This window comes from Vitis riparia, chromosome 13 (genome assembly GCF_004353265.1).
Source record: "Vitis riparia cultivar Riparia Gloire de Montpellier isolate 1030 chromosome 13, EGFV_Vit.rip_1.0, whole genome shotgun sequence".
Lineage (NCBI taxonomy): Eukaryota > Viridiplantae > Streptophyta > Magnoliopsida > Vitales > Vitaceae > Vitis > Vitis riparia.
In genome coordinates, this window is record NC_048443.1 from 11,567,743 (window position 1) to 11,589,498 (window position 21,756).

Below are 21,756 nucleotides of genomic sequence, written 5' to 3' on the forward strand. Positions count from 1 at the left end.
AGGTAAAGGGTTAATTTTACAAAATAGTATGATTTCATCCTTTTAATAAGTTATCCCTATAAAATTTTATGTTCATTAACCCAAATATGTGAACAGCCTAAAGCATAATTCTCATGTTAAGAAAGAGGAACTTGAAACAGGGTTGACGTGAAGAAAGCTATGAATGGCTTTGATTTTCCAAAAATGAAAAAGAAAAAAACTAATCCAAGGCTTGATTTGACCCTAAATTCGGCCCAAGTTTAACAAATTCCCACCCGTAATTTTTAGGATCGGGTTGACCCGGGTTGAACGCACGTTGGAAAATTGAAATATTCGACAACAGCGACTGAACACGACACCTTGCTGACATTGGGCATTGAGTTTTGTCTCCATTTCCAAGCAAATCATATTTGCTTCCTTCACCTTTCTGCAAATCTAGGGTTTCGTTTTCACTTTTCCATGCACTAAAATGGCGGTCTCAGCCTTCAAATCCACTTCCAGAAGAGGAAATCTCGCTTCTTCCACTACAAACACTTCCTCTTCTTCTTCTTCTTCTACTACTATTCATCCTCCCAGAAGGTCCAGAAGTGTCAGCGCTGTATCCAGAGACCAGTTGGATACTGCTGACTTTCTCAACAAGAGGGACAATCCCCTTTTCTGGACTACCACCAACACATTGCCACCAGAGAATCCGGTTCAATCCCAAAATGCAACCGATTCCGAGTCCAAATTTGAGCGGAAGGCATCCAAATTTAGTGCCCCAAATTCGGAAGTTGTGGACGCCACGAGGGGGCGGTCGGTTTCCAGGACTTCCAGTGCCGGGAATCAGATTGCGGGCGGTGGAAAGGGGATTGGGCGGAGCCGGTCCGTTTCGCGGAGGCCGGTGCCGAGGGGGAATCACTGGAGCTCCGAGGTTGGATGATTCTTTGTTCATTTGTGGGAACTTGGTACCCTGTTCAGTATAGTTATGAGGATTGCAATTCATTTTTTTTTTAAATTATTTATTTTTTTAGAGATTATACTAGAAATGTCTTTGGTTATCTTAATTTGCATTTTCCCGGAAATCAAGCACAGGGGAAGTGGAATTTTGAAACATTTTTTGTGTTGTTCAATGTCCATTACTTTCCGAAATTGATGGATAATGCTGTGGTGGATTTTTCTTTTCTCCTTTTCCCTGTATTCATGCTAATTGGATGGGGGGCTGGTGAAATTCTGAAAATTTCTTGTTGCTTGAAACTTGAAATTCATAGGATTCATTGCTTTTGCAGAGTGAAGTTGAACAAGAATGTAGTTTATCAGTGAATAGTCGAAACAGAAGAAATTTGAATTTAGCTCCTAATAATGGGAAAAGGGCTGATTTGATTCGACCTTCTTCTGAATTTTCGGATCAAATAAACAACACACAGACACGGTCCAGTCAGCATCGGCCTTCTGAGCTTTCTGATCGTTCTGCTGTAAGTGTAGAAAGTTGAAGGACCCTGTTGTTGCTTGTAATTTTATTATGCGTGGAGCTACAATTTTTAATATTGTTACTGGTGTATCTGTTCCTTTTCAGTCTGGTTTGCAAATTCCTAATTCGGAAGATGAATTTTCAGTGGGGTCTTTTTCTGAGGCTGAAGAGAAAACTATAAAAGCAGTTTGTGAACAGATTAAGGTATGTGGTAGACTTTTTGTTGTCTTTTGGCCTGGATAGGACAACTTAAAGCTCATTGTCTTGTTACTGGTACTTAGGTAGTTTTTAAAATAATTAATTGTTAAATTTAAATGGTATTATGCAAACCTATAAATAATAAAAATTTGCAGGTTATACATGGAGATGGCTAAATGTTCTCCTAATATATGGTTTTTGTGTCTACATTTGCAGTCATTTCAGAGGAATGACTTGGAAGGTGATAACACTGCCAGTGGAATATATGAAACTGTCCGATCAGAAGTGAGGCGAGCTATATCTGACATCCAAAATGACCTTGAAAGTGTAAGCTCTTATGGCTTCATGGTGCCCAAATGTTCTTGGGATATAACCTCTGTGATTTGTTTTTAATTAAACAATCAGTTTTTAGCAACTTAATGATGTTGTCATGAAAATTAAATTTGGAATTTCATCAAAGAATCTTCACTCCTGTTGGAAGTTAATGAAGAAGACAATTTCAATACTGCAAGCATATACCTTTTCATATCAAAACTAATAAATTAAATTTGAAATTCCTATATATAGAACTGTTTAAGCTATAAATTAATTAAGGAATTTTGTAGTTTGTTGATGTCAAACTAGTTAGGAATATTTGTAAATTCTATAGGATGGGTTAAATGATGTATTTCTTAATGATACTGATTATGCAAGGGCTTTGACCTTTTTCTGGATCATGAATCCATCAAAATCATTGAATAGTTGATGTTTTGGTGGGGGCAAGGGGATTGGGAGGTGGATGTTGGATTTGGCATGGCTTGCCTCTAGAGCTCCATGTCAATATGGATGGCAGAAATAAGGTAGAGATCTCCTCTTGGAGGGAAATCTGAGAATAGATTTAGAGGATGAGAAATCTGTCTTTTCCATGGCAAAACTCTTTTTTGTCCAAAGCAGAAGGTGAGAGGTGTCACCAAGGAAGGAGAAAATTTTCTTCTGGTGAATCATTAAGGTAAATGGGGAATCTATCAAAAAAAAAAAAAAAGGTAAATGTGGAAATCAAGTTTCCATTAGGGAGAATCAGTGGAAAGATATTAGAAATGGAAGCTTTGATTGTTCTTGAAAGAAGATGGAGGTGGAGGAAGGGAGACAAAAGTATTAAAAGTAATCCTAGAACCTGATGTTGGATTCATTTCCAGCAATGTACCTGACTTGAAATGAAACTATTAAAACCCTAGGGAATCACTTTCCATGAATGCCAATGAGATGTCAGTCGTCACAGGGTAGAGAGGACTTTGTTCTAGAGCTACCCTATGAGAGGATGCTTTTCAATCCAATCTTTTCTTCAAGTTGTTTTTTCCTTGGGTCAGCGCTCCTTTTCCATCTTCTTTGGTCTGGGAATCCCATTCTTCTTCAATCAATTAATTCATAAAGGCAGGAATTTGGTAAATTGGTTTTGTTTGTGCGAGTAGGTAAGGAGTCATCCAACCATATTTTTCTTTATTTTAAGATGCCTCATTCTCTTTGGGCCTTGCTCCTCTCTGCTTCTAGAATCTCTTATGTGAAAGCCTTTTGCTATGAAGAGCTCTCAAGGGTGTTGGATTAATAGGTCTGTTGGTTAAAAGGAATAGGAAGATGTGGAAAACAAAACTTCCATGCATTTTCTGTTGTTTAGATGGAGTGGAACCAGTCTATTTTTGAAAGGGTGTAGGTTTTGGATTTGGATTGAAAAGCTTCTGCATTAAGTCAAAAATCTTGTTGTCCTAGGGATTTCCTATGGGAAGAAAGCTTGTCCTCTCTAAATTTCATTGATACAATGTTACCCATGCTTTTGTTTGATGCCTTTCAGTTTTCCTCTCTTTTCTCTTCGTTGTTTCTTCGGGTGTTTGTTGTATACTTGGTATGAATTCTTAGTGACTTTTGGTATATCTTTTCTTACTCGTAAAAAAGGTTGAGATCTCTAGCATCTCTCTGCAACTGTACTTGCTCCTAGGGGAGAATGCCAAAAAGAGGCTTCTTCCTTAAAAAAATTTTGCAACCACTTATACATGAGTGCTTCTTTTCTCAAGGAAATCCTCCCACCTCGAAACCCTGAATTTTAGGTTGATAGAAGGTATCCCACCTAATCTAATGCTCTTTCCTATAATCCAATATCTAACCATTGAAAATCCCTCTAATCCTCTCAATCTTGGATTTTATTTTGATTGGTATTGTATAAATAGATAAAAAGTAGGTGGGGATATTGACTAATCAAGATTGAACCAAAGTGATCATACTTTATAGAAATAATTCAGCTTCTTTCAAATAGTCGAGATGCTTCCACACTTTCTTGATCACAATTTCTAGAATCATGCGGTCTTATGGTTGCCTCCCAAAAATGGACAAAGATAGGTTGAGGGCCACTCATTACCCTTGTAATTGATTGTGAAAATAGGAAGGACTAATTGACATGTCATATGACGGTTATATATTATTAAAGAAGTCATAGAAGTTATGGTAAAGATATGGAGGTGAGAACTAGAATCATAGCATGTATGTCATTACTTTTTAGGGAATTTGTCATATAAAATTCATGGTTGTATTTGTTGTTGATCTTTGGTTTTCCAATCATTAGTTTGAAATATGATATGATGAATCTCCATATACACCAATGTCCTTGACTCTCAAGTTGAGGGACTTTCTTTACTTTGAAGTGCCCGTGATACGCAGAATATTCTGCGATATTGTTTGTGCAAAAGAACCTCAACTTGACAGCAGGAAGATAAGCTCCTTTTGGCAAGCTTTAAGATAGCATGTAGAAGGGCAGCTCCATTTCCGTTTTGATTTATTGCATCATCAGAAAACATTTGCCAATCATGAGGAGTTTTGTTTTCTTCTTTGCCTACCTCGAGTAGAATAGCTTCATCTGGGAAGTTCATCCCCTTACTAATAAAATAAAGCTCATAGTTAGGTTGGTTGTAGATCTTCAGCCTAAGTCTTGCTATAAGAACTGATGCTTGAACAATTACCAAAAGAGAATGACTTTGCTTTTCACTAAGAAGTTGTTTTGCTCTTTCTACCCTTAATTGATTCTAAAATCCCCATCTAAAAAGGAATCAAACATTTGTGATTTTTCTCATTAATCATTGATTGTTGGTTAGAACAATGAAGTATGGTGGCCAAGTCTTTATGTCAGTATATTCATCAAAAAAAAAAAGGTCTTTATGTCAGTATATTTTTGTCAAATCTTGCCTAATCAATAGAAGGAGAGAATTTCTCTAAGCGGGTGGATTTGACATCCTGGTCTTGTAAATTGGGTTATAGAGGATATAGAAAAAAACATTAATAGTTGGAGTATTGTGACAGTTATAGTTATATTAATGTTTATTTTTTTGAAATCAGGGACATTCGGAATTTCATCCCTGATGACACATTTTTAGTTAAGCCTGTGTTGAAATCAATTAGATGTTCTTTTTTGGTCTTTTTGAGGCTTAAAGAGGCTGGCTACTGACAGTGTTCTTCTTTAGCTAAGGAATAAAAACCTTAATATAACTGATGCTAGTATAGGCATGTTTTGGTGGTCTTCTAATTTGGTGGAAATCATATTACTACCGTTTCCTATCTAGTTAGGCTTTCCAAATGGGTTAGTGGTTAATTGCTATCACTTTGGTATGTTGTGGTATTTTGTTTTGGAGTCATGTCGTCCAAATGACAAGTATTTTTTTGTCTATGCAGAGTGATTTGGAGCATAATGTCATGGACTTAGGTGTTTCCTAAGCACCCTTATGACACTTAGACAACTCAACCTTCTTGAAGTTGCTAAGTCAGCCTTCCCACCTACTTAGCTTGCTAAGTTAAGTAAAGTTACTCAATTCAGAAGCTAGGAACAAACAAAGGAAACAACAATTAGAGAGTTTGAAAGAATGGAACTTGTATTGCAGAAGAGGACTTTACAAGGATTGGAATGCTCTCAAGTACTTGGTGTCTTAACCAAATGTGGCCTCATCCTATTTATAGGTACCAAGAAAACTCTCTGGAACTCTTAAAGGTTTCTTAAAACCCTAGAATTCTCTAGAAATTCCTACACAAAAGCTATATACAAGCTACTTACAAGAGTTCTCAAGAACTCTCTAGAATTCTTCCAGAAGCTCCCTGCTCCCTTATAGAGCTCAAATGAGGGATCATTTTGAGCAGGCTGTGTTAGTATGTTCACTAAAGAAGGGGACTTATACATGGAGGAAGTCATGCTCAAATATTAGGTGGAATCTCTTGTACAATACGTTTGATGATATGAGGAAGCCTATTGTGATTTCTTAAACAGCCTTTGGAACCACTATACCAATAGTTTGTTGGTTGCTATCACTTCATGCGTTTGCTTTGTACACTCCACTTGCTCTAGTCCTTGCTCCAATAGACTCTTGGGCTGGTAGCTCATAGATCTTGCATGAAAGGTTCCCTTATGGGGGAAGGGTCTGACTCAATAGGGACGACAAACTCTGCACTTCAAGCACATCTTTGTAGCAGCTGAATTACTCTAAGGGTCTAGTTAGTGCACCACAAAACTAGTTAGATTCGTAGGGTAGAGGGCGTGCTTTACTCCCTTTTCTTAATCCAACCTTCTTTGCTTTGGTTGTTAATCATATACTAAAAAGGGGTAGGCTTGCATACCGTATTTGAGACTACTAAGTGCTGACAGATTTGAAGAAATCAAAGGAAATTTGAAATTGACTAATTAATTTTCGGCTATCCTGAAGTTTTGAAATCATCTTTGTTCCTTTTTTAGAGTGTACAATTATGTATGGATTCAGGAAATCAGTGTGTTATTTTTTTTCCCTTCTTTGTAAATATACATCAACTTAGGTTTATATATAAATCTAATAGCTTGTAATCCCATCAAATATGAGAATAGAATTCAATTTCTCTAAACCGTGTTCCATAGTATTAGAGCCAAATTAGGGTTGTAAATTTTTTCTGCTTCCTGCTTAGTAAAGCATTTCTTCTTCTAAGCAGCCTTAATGGCAGCAGTCGTTTTTCCCTCAATTATTTAACTAGCCTATTTTTATCTCTTGTTTTCTTCTTCCATTTAAACAAAAATTATGTCGATCACTTTTGAAAGCCAATCATCTTCTAAACTATAAACTAGCTAGCAACCAACCTAGCCAATTACTGCCTTTCAAAATGATAACCTTACTCTTCAGATCACCATAATAAAACTTGAAGATACCGATTTTCTAGAATGGTCCCAATCTACCAAGCGGCTCCTCAAGAGTAGAGGAAAGATGGGTTATACATTTGGAGCTATTGCAAAATTAGAAGAAACAAATTCAAAATATGCTGTGGGATGTTGAGAATTTGATTGTGATGTCCTGGTTGCTGAACACAATGCTACCTGAGATTAGCAAAGGATTGGGAGTTCTCCCTATAGCCAAGGAAATCCGGGATGCAATCAATCAAAGCTATTCAAAGATTGATGTTGTTGTTTGCTTCTATGAACTGGAAGTTCAAATTCATCAGATCAAACAAGATACAATGACTATAACACATAGAGAAGTTTCTGATAAAATAAATAAATAAATAAAAATAAAAAAACACAGAAGTTAGAATCTGACTGAACTCAGTGAAGTGGCCAATTTTTTTATACCATTCAACAAGTTTTAAAATGTTGATATTACTGATAGAGAACAGGGTGAGATAAAGCGACCTCTTGATTAATGCCTGTGGCTACAAACTAGCCAAATGAATTCTGTTATTTATTTCATTATGTGCAGCCAACCTATACCTTTGCTTTGACATTTTCTCATAGCTTTCCGGAAAATGATTTTTCCTTCGTTTTTTTTCCAACCTCGGAAACTTTCTGTAGAAGTTGAGACTATGGATAAATCTCAACTACGAATAACACTAAGAAGAGGAAGGAGGGAGGGGGGTGAATAGGTGTTTTTAAATCAATTTGAGATAGTATCTTACAAATGTTAACCACACTCCCTTTGATTTTTTCAATTGTTTGGATCTTCTTTTTCAATCCTACCAACAAACAAGCAAAGCATAAGAAATAATGGATGCACCAATACTCTCCCAACAGGATAGTCAATGCAATTCACATGCAAATAAGTTAACACTCCCCAACCAAGATATACAAGACATTTCATCTACCTAAAAATATATTCTCATATCCATTAATAACGATGCCAAATCAGAAATTATTTCATACTATTCCAAAGCTTAAATGATCTAATTCCAACTCATTTCCTCAATCAACCAACATAATAAATCAATGGAAATTCCATAAGCTAAGATAAACTAATGAAAAAGTGAGATTAAGATAAAGAGACACTAACTCCAAGATTTAACGTAGAAAACCTTTGAAGAGATAAAAAATCACAAGCCTATAGACAATAAAAAAAATCTACTATGACGAAAGTTAACCAAGTATAAGGATTTACCTAGCCCAAACCTTCAATTGTCTCTTGGATCACTTGCTTAAAACTTTCAAACTTAAGCTACCCACTTTTTCTTCTGAAGCATACTTGGAGTCCATACCAAACTTGATCTTGATGTCTTCTTGAATCCATACAAGAAGAAGATTTTCCTAAAGATGACGAATATAAGACTAGACATAAAGCTTACACTGAATCAACCCATTTTGAAATAAATTTTCTCACTTCAAAGATGATTTTTAGCTCATAACCCATAAATTTCTTTTTCTAATTGAAAACCCCCAATATAGGTAAAGAACTTGAAGCTTAAGAGTCCACCTAGCTCTCACATCCATCAAACCCTCTTTTGGAAATAAGGCTTAAATACTAGAATTTTAATCTCCATCCAACAACTCAAATTTGTTTGGAACAAAAGAAAGATTTTGTAGATGTGATCAAATCCTAATCAATCAAACGGAATTGTGAAATTCTGGGTATAATAGAAAATATTACCCTTTAGTGTGATTGATCTAAATGTTTAAACACAAATTTTTACACCCTTAATCTTCAATTCCAATTTTCAACAAAATAATAAAATTTTAAAACTTGGTTGATCAATGTTTTATATCATCCATCACCTCAAAAACTCTCACCATCTCCTATAGCAATCTTCAATCATGAACAATTTGGAATTGATGGAAGTTTAAGGAAGGATTTAAAGCAATTGAGGTAAGAGAACACAATGGGAATTTTGACCCGAAATTGCCAACAAAAAAAGACGCTCACAGAAACACTTTGAAACCTGCAGACAGAAAGATGCTCGCATGGATACTCCATGTCAGTTTAAGCGCACACCTTTTGTGGGGGCAAAACAATTCTCTTGCAGGACTCATCCTAATGTTTGTCGAACTTCAAATTACAAATGAAACCTATACAAGAGAGTGGTTTAAGACGTCTATAGAGAGCCATATATTCATCCAATGAAATATCAGCTAAACTAGACAAAGAGGCAAGGTCATGATGTTTATCTCTTCTCTCACCATGATGCCATTTCAATAAAAGTAGTTCTTATATGTATACGCCTTGGTAACCTACCTTAGTCCTATTTGGAAGTACCTGAGAATGATCGCCTTTCAAATTATTAAATTTGAACTTCAATTCATCATTGATGACTTTTAAGTTATATATGCCAAGATACATACTTATGTGTGCATGCGGAGAGGTTCTCTACTCCAATAGTATCTGTGGAATGCTCTTCCACTTTCCCACACACTTCCATTTTAAATTGTTGGTTAGCTAGGACTTGCCCAGACTTATACTACTGTTAGTACTTTCTTATCTGATTGTATCCTGCTTATTTATACACCGACTTTTTTCTTTGATTCTTATCATTTTCAGGCTATCCGAAGAAATAATGCTGCTGGTATTGCAACTACCAATGTCACTGATATCCCTCCTGACTTGGTTAACCCTGGGGCAGTTGAATTGGTTCTGGACATTAGAGAAGAATATGCTAAAAAGCTTGAGCAGGTATTCCCTTGCTCTAACTTGAGCTGAATTTGAGGTTGAAATGGTAGACCATGTGTTGTGTTATGATGCCACATAGTTAGGATATTTGATGATGCCATTTAGCCAACTTTAAAAAGATCAGTCTCTTAGGACATAAGGATATGTGCAATTTTTAATAAAGTAATTTGACTCTACAAAATATGTTTTGGTTTTGAAATGTTCATATAAATCAAATTACCGGAAATGTAAATTAAACAATGATTTTTCTTTTTTATTTTGGGATACAAAGGGCTTAATTTCTTCTTCTGCTATTTTAATCCAATTATTCATTTGATTTTGATGCATCTGTAGGCAGTACGGTTTGTCCAATTGCATGTACATCATTCTCATAATTTTCCATGTATTGTAAGGTGGTGGGTGGGTAAGGTGGTGTAAGACAAATTCTTGATGATGCTTTAATTGCTAATGAGGCCATAGATTCTTTGTTGAAAAGGAATGAGATCGGTGTGTTGTACAAGCTAGACATAGAGAAGACGTATGATCACATGAATTGAAATTTTTTGTTGCTTGTGATGCAAAAAATGTGTTTCGGGGAGAAATGGGCAGGTTGGATAAGATGGTGCATCTCCACCGCGACATTCTTTGTTTTGATTAATGGCACACCGTCATGTTTCTTCCATAGCACAGGGGGATCCTTTATTGCCCTATTTATTTGTGATTGGGATGAAGGCTTTAAGTAGTCTTATCAATAGAGTAGTGAGTGAAGGTTCTTTTATTTGGCTGTAGGGCAAATGGAAGGGGTGGAGATGGGGATCAAATCACTCACTTGTTGTTTGCTGATGATACACTTGTATTTTGTGAGGCTTCCCAGGATTCGATGACTTATTTGAGCTGGTTGTTAATGTGGTTTGAAACCATATCAAGTTTGAGAATCAATTTGGATAAGAGTGAAATTTTACCAATGGGAAGGGTAGAGAATTTAGAGATTTTGGCCCTTGAGCTTGGATGCAAGGTGGGGGCACTTCCTTCCACCCACTTGGGGCTTCTTATGGGCTCTCCACATAAATCTGTGGTAGTTTGGGATGGGGTGGAGGAGAGGTTTCATAAAAGGCTAACCATGTGGAAGAGGCAATTTATTTCTAAAGGGGGCGGAATCACTCTCATATGGAGTACTTTGTCTAGTTTGCTCATTTACTTCATGTCTTTGATGAGCATGCCAAGAGTGGTTAGATTGAGACTAGAGCGGATCTAAAGGAACTTTCTTTGGGGTGGAGGGCTTTGGAAAGGAAGCCTTATCTTGTAAAGTGCGCAATTGTCTGTTTAGATAAAAGGAAGGTGCCTTGGGCGTTAGATGCCCAACTACACTCAATAGGGCCCTCTTGTGTAAATGGAGTTGACGCTTTGCTGTAGAAAGGGAGATTCTTTGGAAACAAGTTATTAGTAGGAAGTTTAGGGTGAAGAAAGGGAAGTGATGTACCTGAGAAGTGAAAGAGGGGTATAAATTGGTTGTGGAAGGAAATCAGGAAGGAAGGGTCTTTATTGCACAACAAAATTGTGTTCTCTGCGGGGAATGGTAGAAGAATGAGATTTTGGAAGGACAAGTGGTATGGGAATGATGCTTTATGCAATTCTTTCCCCTCTTTGTATGCCTTAGTAGCTTCAAAAGAGGTGTGGGTGGCAAAGGTTTTGGGACTCTACAGGTGAGGAGGGAGGTTGGAATCCCCAGTTCTCTAGGCCTTTCAATGATTGAGAGGTGGAGGTAGTGGAGAGGTTCCTTTTGAAAATACAAGGGAAAAGGTTGATATCCAGATTGGAGGATAGGGTGTTATGGAAAGAGACTAAAGATAGGAAATTTTCTATTAAGTCCCTTTATAGTGCTTTTGAGCTTAGATATGCAGTCTCGTTCCTGAGGAGCATCATTTGGAGCTTGTGTTCCTACCAAGGTGGGTCTTTTGGCTTAGAAAGCTTCATGGGGTAAGGTTTTAACCTTGGATCAACTAAAAAGGAGGGGTGATTCATAGCCAATAGATCCTTCCTTTGTTGTGCTGAAGAAGAGTCTATTAATCATATTCTAATCCATTGCAACAAGGCTAGGGTTTTGTGGGAGTTATTATTTGCTCTATGTGGGGTAATGTGGGTCCTCCCTTTGTTGGTTAGAGAGACCCTTCTTGGTTAGCATGGTTTTTTTGTGGGCAAGAAGCATAGAAAGGTGTGGAAGGCAGCTCCCTTATGTCTCTTTTGGTTAGTTTGGAAGGAAAAAAACATGATTGCTTTTGATAATGAGGAGCTTTCAATTCAAAGGATTAAAAATTCTTTTGTATGTAATTTGTGGTCTTGGACTAAGTTGTTTATAGATGAAGGTCCTTTACTTTTAATCAACTTTTTTGATTGGTTTGGTTCTAGATGAAGGTGGGTGGATTTTTTGTATCCCCTCTTCTTTTTTTGTTCTTGCCTTTAGGTGCCTCTTGTACACTCCCTATATGCTTGGGGTTGGCCTTTGGGTGCTCTTTACCCTTTTTATATATAAAATTTTTTCTATGCTTTACCTATCAAAATAAATAAATAAATAAAAATAAAAATTCCATGTATTGTGCATGCATAGCAATTTTCCATGTATTATGCATGCATAACAGAAAAGAGTTATTGATTCTTTTTTCTCCCTTCTTTAGTCATGCATGGCACAGGTGCATTATATGTATTTATCTTGTGATACATCGCATTTTAGGATCTCTTACTTTACCTTTTGTGTTCTGTAAATAACGATCCATTAAGTTGGCATTGTCTTCAACTTACAGTCCCAAGAACGGGCTAGAAAACTTCGAGCAGACCTGGCTGTTGAGGAGCATCGAGGGCAAGAGCTGAGTAGAATCCTGAAGGAGATACTTCCAGAGCCAAAGATTACCACTGCACCAAAGTCCCGTATGGGGAGAAAAGTATGCTTTATTGAACTTCCATCACCCAGTTTTGTAACATTAAAAGCTAAGAAACTTGTACCAGGTGCATGGATTAATCTACCTGTCCTGCGGTGTGTTTGGACACATGCAACTTTAATCAGATATTCCTGTCTGGAAAACCACATTAGCAAGAGAACTGTCCAGCACAAGTTTCATCTATGTTTTGATAGCCCACTTTCATTAATTGGTTATTTGTTTCCCACAGAAATGAGCATTTTGCTTTGGTTTATAAAGCAAGTGGAGTCCCCATTTGACACTGGTTTTTGAATATGTAAAACTTGTTCTGGCTATTAAAAAGGATTTAGTGTTTTTGTTGGTCATAAATAAAGCATTTCAAGGTAAAAGTGGTTTCATTGCTAAAAGGTTGTTTTAGTAAATAGATGTTATTTTTGGACCAATTCAAAAGAGGGGATGGGCCTTAGCAAATAGATATTATTTTTTGTCATGCAGATGAGGAATCCATAGACCGCCTCCTTCTCTATTGTGAAAAGACAAGGGCGTTGTGGGAGATGCTCTTCACTCTTTTTGGAGTGTCTTGGGTGTTTCCTTCTTCAATTAGGGAAACCCTCTTGGGTTGGAATGGGCCCTTCGTGGGAAAAAAGCGCAAGACAGTTTGGAGAGCGGACCCTCTATGTATCGTTTGGACAGTTTGGAAAGCAAGGAATAGGATCGCCTTTGAAGATGAGGTGTTGTCCATCCAAAGGCTGAAAACTTCTTTTCTTTACTTCTTTGGTTGGAGACTAAATTGTTTATAAAAGATGATCCATCAACCTTTTTTGAGTTAATTGATTGGGTGGATTCCCATTGAAGGAGGGGTTGTTTATTGTATATCCTTGTGGACAGTCTTTTGTTTCACTTGTTAGGGGGTGAGTGTTTCCCTTTCTGTTTTGTACATCTTAGGTTGCTATTTTAGTGCCTCTTCGTAATATGGTACTTTTCCTTATATATATATAAAATGCTTTTGTAAAGGAGCTTCCAAGAAGAGATTTTGGAAATACATTTTTTTTTTACCCGTATTAATAGAAACCTTTTCTTTACACCTTTTTCCTTTGTTTTTGAAGAAGCACCTTAGTAGAAGGTGTAGCTGCATGAGACACGCGATAAGTTGGTGTAGATTTTCATTGCCTTTGAAATAAATGTATCATAAATTGTGCTTAATTTGGATGCTGCCCTAATTGCCAATGAGGCAATAGACTCGATGCTGAAGAGAAATGAGAGTGGGGTGTTGTGTAAGCTAGATATAGAGAAGGCGTACGATCACTTGAATTGGAATTTTCTACTATTGGTATTGCAAAGAATGGGGTTTGGGGAGAAGTGGACTGGCTGGATCTCTTGGTGTATCTCCACAGCGACGTTTTCAGTTTTGATTAATGGCACTCCAGTCAGGTTTTTCAATAGTTCAAGGGGTTTGCGTCAGGGGGATCCTCTCTCTCCCTACCTATTTGTTATCGGGATGGAGGCTTTTAGTAGGCTCATCCTTAGAGCAGTGAGGGGGGGTTTTCTTTCGGGCTGTAGGATACAAGGAAGAAGTGGAGACGGGGCTGTGGTATCACATTTGCTGTTCGCCGATGATACTTTAGTTTTTTGTGAAGCTTCCCAAGATCAGATGGCTCATCTAAGCTGGTTGTTGATGTGGTTTGAAGTCATATCAGGATTGAGGATTAATTTGGATAAGAGCGAGATTTTGCCGGTTGGGAGAGTAGAGAATTTGGAGGCTTTGGCTCTTGAGGTTGGTTGTAAAGTGGGAAGGCTGCCAAATTCATACTTGGGGATCCCTTTGGGGGCAAATCACAAGTCCGTGGCTGTTTGGGATGGGGTGGAAGAGAGATTTCGGAGAAGGCTCGCCTTGTGGAAAAGGAATTATATCTCCAAAGGCGGTAGAATTTCCCTAATTCGGAGTACTTTGTCAAGTATGCCCATATACTTGATGTCTTTACTTTGAATGCCGAGAGTGGTTAGTTTAAGATTGGAAAAAATTCAAAGGGATTTTTTGTGGGGGGGAGGAGCTTTGGAGAGGAAGCCGCATCTAGTAAATTGGGATTCCGCGTGCTCGGACATAAGGAAGGGTGGCTTGGGAGTTAGACGTTTGTCTACTCTCAATAGAGCCCTTTTATGCAAGTGGAACTGGCGGTTTGCGAATGAAAGGGAGGCTCTTTGGAGGCAAGTCATTAGTAGGAAGTTCGGGGAGGAAGAAGGGGGTTGGTATACTAGAGAAGTTAGGGAGGGGTTTGGAGTAGGCTTGTGGAAGGAAATAAGGAAGGAAGGAGCTCTAATGCAAAACAAAGTTGTCTTTTCTGTGGGGAATGGTAGAAGGGTGAAGTTTTGGAATGATAATTGGTGTGAGAATTTCTCTCTCAGTAATTTGTTTCCCTCTTTGTATGCCTTTGCTTCATCTAAAGAGGCTTGGCTAGTGGAGTTATGGGATCATTTGGGAGATGAAGGAGTTTGGAATCCTAGCTTTTCTAGGTCCTTTAATGACTGGGAGGTGGAGGGGGTGGAGAGATTACTTTTGACAATCCGGGGTAGGAGGCTTAATCCTCTTTTGGAAGATAGAATGCTGTGGAAAGAGACTAAAGATGGGATTTTCTCAGTTAAGTCCCTTTATAGTTCGCTAGCTTCAAGAAGAGATGTTCAGTTTCCTTATAGTAATATTTGGAGTATTTGTGTGCCTACCAAAGTGAGCTTCTTTGCTTGGGAAGCTTATTGGGGTAAGGTGCTAACCTTGGATCAACTTAAAAAGAGGGGCCGGTCTCTAGCTAACAGATGCTTCCTTTGCGGTATGGAAGAAGAGTCAATTGATCATATTCTTATTCATTGCTCTAAGGCAAGAGGGTTATGGGAATTATTGTTTGCTTTGTTTGGTGTTACTTGGGTCCTCCCTTCTTCGGTTAGAGATACTCTTAGTGGTTGGTGTGGCTTTAAGTTGGGCAAGAAGCGTAGGAAGGTATGGAACGCAGCCCCTTTGTGCATTTTTTGGGCGGTTTGGAAGGAAAGAAACAGGATAGCTTTTGATAATGAAGAGTTATCAATTCATAGGTTGAAGAATTCTTTTGTTTGTAATCTTTGGCTGTGGACTAAATCGGTTGTAAATGAGGGTCCTCTTCCTTTGATTAATTTTTTTGATTGGCTAGGCGCTAGTTGAGGGCGGGTATTGTATCTCTATTTCTTTTTGTGCCTATTGGCGCCTCTTGTATACATCCTGTATGCTTGGGTCAACCTCAAGGCGCCCTTTTCTAATATATTTTTGTTGTGTGTTTGCCTATAAAAAAAAAAAAAAAAATTGTGCTTAATGAATGACATTTAGAATTTCAAATGGATTTTTGCATTCAAACTTTTGGTTATTAGTTCATTATAAATCATGGATTTGTGCATTCAAACTATGATACCTTGATCCTTCAATGTCACCCAATTCCTCTATCGACACGACATGACATGGATGTGGGTATAGAATCCTTGTCAGATCCTCCTATTTTACTTTGGGTGTGGCTGTTTGATTTTTTCATTGATATCCTTCTATTATTTCAACTTTCTTAGTAATAATTACATCAGAGAAATAGTGGAATTATCTAAAAAGTGAAATGTTGTAAGAATATTTAGGGACAAGAAGAAAAAAAATGGATTAGATGGAAAAGATGAAATCTTTTAAAAAGGATATCTTCATTTCCAAATTATTTTTAATTGATTTTTCTTTTATTATGTCATATCCAAGCACCCATGCCTGTTTTTGGATCACTTTTAACCAAGTCCCTATATTCTAAAATTTGATTTTTGAAGGATCAAATTCTTAGACACATACCTGCATCAGACACTCATACTTGAACCTATGCAACATAGCATTCAAATGCTATGGATGAACAGGGGTGGTTTCCTCTCCATGTTATTTGGAGAGACAATCTGACATGAACTATCCACATATTAATTAGATGGAGCTTGTTTGTGTACCCTGAACAATCTGTAGGGATGTACACTTGCAGTATTATTATTATTATTTATAACCAAGGAACCTTCCATATACACTTGCATTATTAGGTTGATACATTAGAAATTTTTTCTCAACTAGCATGATGAAGTTTTGATTCTTTTTTAATTCTCATCTAGCTTGATTGGGGGATTGCTTCTTATCTTTGTTTATTATATTCTTCTCAAAATATTTTCTAAAATATTATTTCAGACTAGTATTGAGAGAAGAAAGATGTCAAAACGTCTGACAGAAGAGGCCATGGCTTATTTTGACGAATGTGTGTCAATATCAACATTTGATAGTTCTGATTTCTCATCCCCAGAGGATCCACCACTCAACTTAGTTGGAGGTACTACCTCGGTTGGTGACTCTGGATCTTTACCCCAAGGAAGTCCAGATGTTTCAACCTCCTATTGCCACAGCAGTTGCTTGAATCCTAAACAGGTACATCTGCTGATATGCTGGTGTTTATTTTGGTCATTGATATTCTGAACTACTAAACCTAGACATATCACTGGAAGAAATGTTTAAACATCATTAAAAATGATCGGTTTCATGTGTGTTTCGTGCATTTTCCAATCAGTCCTGACAAATTGGTTCTCCGAATAGGCACATCACACAAATCCCTCTGGTTTTGCAAAAATATTTACTGCTTGTTATTGAGTCTGCTCAGGATGCAAATTGGACAAGCAATTTGGAGGATGAATCATTCTCCTTTTCATTATGAAAAATGGGGCAATATCATTGGTGTTGTTTGGATCTGTTTCTGTTTATATGTATATATGTATATATACACTTTGAAATCTGAATTGAGGCCTGAAATTGGAAGATGACAGGTATATGCTCTTCAATATGGAAGCCACTAGACCATTTCCATTCATTTGATTGCTTTAGTTTTGTTTTTATTGACTTAGGGTTGAGATGGTAGGACTAAATTGAAAAACTTGAATGCTTCCATAACATTTGAAAAACATAGGAAATATATAAACTTAAGGAAATAAATTAGAAGTTGTACTAGTACGAGTAGAAGCAAAAGAACCAAGATAAAGACCAAAAACAGAGCAAAAAATAATAATAAATTCTGGAAAAAATAAATGAAATAATTGAGCAGAAAAGGCTGGAGGGAATAAAAGAACTGCTCCAACTTGAAAAACCATTGAAAATATGGTCAAACGTGCAAAAAATTGTAGATAATGTTTTTTATTAAAAGGAAAAATGTTTTTTCCTTATAATAAAAACATCAAAATTCTAGTGTGTTTTTAAAAAAGATTTGGATATGCTAGAATTTTCCTTTAGCTAAGTAATCTTTTGGTTGTTTTGATTGCATATCCACAATTCCACGCACATTCTATGCATAATTAACCACCATCATTGTATCCTTCTAGTAGTTTGATTGTATTGAACATGATCACAGTTCAAAATAGGTAGTAAGTTGCACCTTTCAAGGTTGGTGAATAGACTTGAGCCTCCATTTATTTGGCATAATACTAGGAAGGTGAAATGCAAATTCATGAGAGCAGACACCTTATTCTAGTGATTTAGTCCATATGTAGCATTGACACAAACAACAAAATGCAGGCATTCTGATGCTACAAAGATGGAAAAGATAGGGTATGAATATAAATAAAGTTAAGAATGGCATTACACAGTGCTGCCTCCACCAAGCTGGTCATAGAAAGTGGGATACTGTGGGCAACTGTCAAGATGGGAACCTGCATATTCATACCTGCTACTCCAAAACTTCTATTATTGCACTAGACAAATGGCAGTTATGATATTTTGGTTAACTTATAATTATTTCTTGAAAACTCAATTTCATGACCACAAAAAATGTCCCAAGAAACCTCTCTCATTGTGAAAACTTAAGGTTTGAACCTGTGGTTTCTTATTTGTCCTTTTTATCTCTCTCTTTCTCCTTCCTTCCTTATTCCCCCCCTCGCTATCCGCATCATTCCTCTCTCCTTGCCTCCTCTCTCTCTCCCTTTCTCATTCCCCAGAACCATGTCCTAAGCATATCTACATAGTGTTTAATCTTTAAAAATTATTTTAAATAATGATTATAAAAATGATAGAACCCAGTAACCTCTTCCTTGCTCCATCTCTCCCTCTCTCTCACACCCACACACAAAAGACTAGTTTTTTTTTTTTAAGAAAATATGTTATTTTCAACCTTGACATAGCCCAAATTTATAGTCATGTCCAAAGTATATTCACATCATGTTTGATTTTTTATTTATTTTTATTTTTATAGACAATAAAAACATGTGTTAGAAACACCAAAAAAGAGGGTGCACCCTACGTATACGAATAGTATACACAAAACATCCCAAAGCAAGCACAAAACAAGTACAAAGTTAGCCTACAAAAACAAGGCAAAGCTAACCACAAGAAATAGCATGTAATAAATTCAAAATATAGGGGTTCTCCATTTTCGATGAATCATGGGACCACTTTAAAAGTGATTTAATGAAGAACTCCTGAGAGCTCTTCATCATCAAAAGTCCTTCGGTTAAGTTCTTTCCAAGCACACCAAAATAAGCAAATTGGAGTCAATCACTAAACCATTCTTCTCTTATCTAGCCCCAAAAATTTCCATTCAATGAAGAGATTTCTTACTGAAGCCGGAAACACTCAAATCAAGCCAAAGACTGCTAACAAAAAAGTCCATAACACTCTTGTCTTATCACAATGAATCAAGATGCGATCAACTGATTCTTCACTTTCATTACAAGGGCTACATTTGTTGACTATGGTTCATTCTCTCTTCATTAACATATCTACAATTAAGATCTCTCCCCAAATAGCTTCCTAAGCAAACAAAAAAAAAACAAAAAAACACACGTTCTAAGTGGAGCATGGAATGCCCAAATCTCTTTGGCTGGGAATACTAAATTATTCTCAGCACTTACGAATTTGTAATACAACTTGACCCTAAAGTTTCCTCTTATATCATCTTTCCAAAGTAAAGTGTGATCTCCTTACACTTTTAATATGTAAATGAGCTCCAAAAAATGGATCACCTCATCTATCTCCCAATCTTGGAAGAGTCTTCTAAATTGAACCTCCCAGTGACCACCTCCGCCCCCTCCTCTCTCCTATAAATCTGCAACTTTAGCATTTTTGGAGGATTTAATTCTAAAAAATGTAGGGAATATGTCTTTCAACTTAAACTCCCCTGCTCACCTGTCTCACCAAAATCTTGTACGTCTACCATTTCCGATTCGGATAGTTAATCTGAAACTGAACTCATCCCAACCTTTTCTAACATCTTTCCATAGGCTCATCCCAAAAGAATCTCTCACCCCTCTAGTAGTCTATCCCCCCTCTTGTAGTCCATTCCCCCTCCATCTCCCTGAATTTTCCATGAATAATCTTTCTCCACAAGCTCTCCTGCTCAAAAGAAAATCTCTCCATAACTATTTGCCTAGCAAGGCTTGATTAAGACCCTCCAAACTTCTTAGCCCCAGCTTTCTGTACTTCTTATCCTTACAAGATCATGTTTGATTTTTAAAAAAATTATTTTAAATGTCCAAGCCACTGCACTTGTAGGAATCCTGCTTGTGATCAGCATTCCTCCAGGGAGTTAGGAGTATTAAAGAGAAATGGGATTGAAATCTATGATAATAGGAATTCAAGATTCCAAAATCCAGGTTGGGAATTTTGATAATAATTTTTGTACCTGTCATTTTTTAATGTCTTGTCTTTCATTTTCAGTGTTTTAATTGAGTAATTAAATCTCAAGTGAGAAGGAAAGATGGAGTTGATCCTTGTACAATGAAATATTTAAGAGATATTGTTCACAGAAAGAACATTATACAACAAAATTTGGTGATAAGTTAAATCCTCGAGATGCATCTTGCTTTACTCTCACGATTTATAGTATCTTACACCATATATTTTATAAACTCAAGATACATTGACCTTACCTTCTAATCCTTCCAGCTGTGGCTATATGAAGGAATAGCTTATAATTTATCTTTTTCCTAAGAAAATTACTTATGGTGATGATATTGCATTAGATGATATGTATCAACTAGCAGTGAAAGAGCATATCATTTGTTTGTGTTCTTGTTTTTAAAAAGTAAATTTCTACAAGTCTGGTAGCATGAATTACATCAATCGTATTCCTAAAGATAGAAATTCTTGTGTAAATGTAATTTCATTTTGTCTGAGGAAAGAGGGAAGAAGATGAGGTTTAATTTTAGAAGGATGGAGAAATGAAAAAGGTTTTTTGCAACTATACTAAAGCACGAAAAGATTTTGATTGGTTCTCTTTGCTTTTCCTTTGAACCAAGGTTTTCCTTTGTATTCTAACCTTTTGTTGGGGAAAGATAAATTTAGAATGAAAACTTTTAGATTGAACTCAGCAGGTGTAAGTAACCATGTAGTTTCTTTCTTTCTTTCTTAAATTTTGTTTTTTGGTGCATAAAAATGTAGACAAGTAACAGTAACAAGTACTTTTCTAATATATTCTTACAGGAATCCAGCACCCGAGGTCAATCCTCAATTACCCACGAGGATTCTTGTTTAACAATGAACAGCAGCAGTAATGAGGCTGCCATAAATGAAGATGGTCTAAATGGTGCCATTGGCAAACATGGTCAGAAATTTCAGTTCTCCATCAGTCGCAAACCAAGTGGAATCTCTGGGTTTCAGCAGGACATAAGGAATTATGTAAAAAAGTTTGAGAAAGATGGTGGCAACCAACTGCGGATGAGATCAAACTATTATGATATCGATGACTACAATTTGAAGAACCCAGCACAAAACTTGTTGTTTGATCGGGTCTTCTACAAGAACAGAATCGAATCTGGGAGTCTGCTTCTCTGCGGTGGAGGTACTGCAGTTTCAGCTTCTCCTTTTGCTTCAGTTATCTAAATTGTGTGGTTGTGGGAATTTCACAAGTTGAGGGATGTTTTGTGGAGAACTTGGGTACATGCTAAATTATATGAATCCATAACTAAATGTTGGATTTGTAGGAGTGCTCAGCGGATTCATTGGCTTGTGTAAATGCATCAGGGCCAATTTTTGCACTAAATACCTGTAGGTAGGATGATCTGCTTGCAAATCTTTTTGCTGGATTAGCTCAGCTTAGCTTAGGTGTAGTCTTTGCCCAATTCATAATACCCTGAGTTCAGTAGTAACTATTAAGTATCAGAGGGCAAAAGAGGTAAGATTTCTCAGTGACGCAGCCTAGATGAGAACCGACCCAAAAACCCAATGCTTAGTTTCAGAGAGGAACTCAAAGGGAATAAAAATATAACCAAAGTTGTGTGAAAACTTATATCTTTTGAATTTATTAGTCCATTGAAAAGAGAAGATAAAGGAATAGTGAAA

The 21,756-nt window shown here is 36.9% G+C and overlaps 1 protein-coding gene across 2 annotated transcripts; it reads left to right on the forward strand.

The window, feature by feature from the left end:
• Window positions 1-336: 336 nt before the first annotated feature.
• Window positions 337-21,457, forward strand: LOC117929134. Of its 2 annotated transcripts, XM_034849352.1 has the most exons (8): window positions 338-892; window positions 1,248-1,433; window positions 1,535-1,633; window positions 1,844-1,954; window positions 9,394-9,525; window positions 12,300-12,437; window positions 16,630-16,863; window positions 20,899-21,457. In XM_034849352.1, the coding sequence occupies exons 1-8, from the start codon at window positions 449-451 to the stop codon at window positions 21,295-21,297; spliced, it is 1,743 nt and encodes a 580-aa protein (XP_034705243.1). In that variant the 5' UTR covers window positions 338-448; the 3' UTR covers window positions 21,298-21,457. The 2 variants fall into 2 exon arrangements, with proteins under 2 accessions (XP_034705244.1, XP_034705243.1); XM_034849353.1 differs by lacking the exon at window positions 12,300-12,437 and having other exon boundaries at window positions 337-892.
• Window positions 21,458-21,756: the final 299 nt, after the last annotated feature.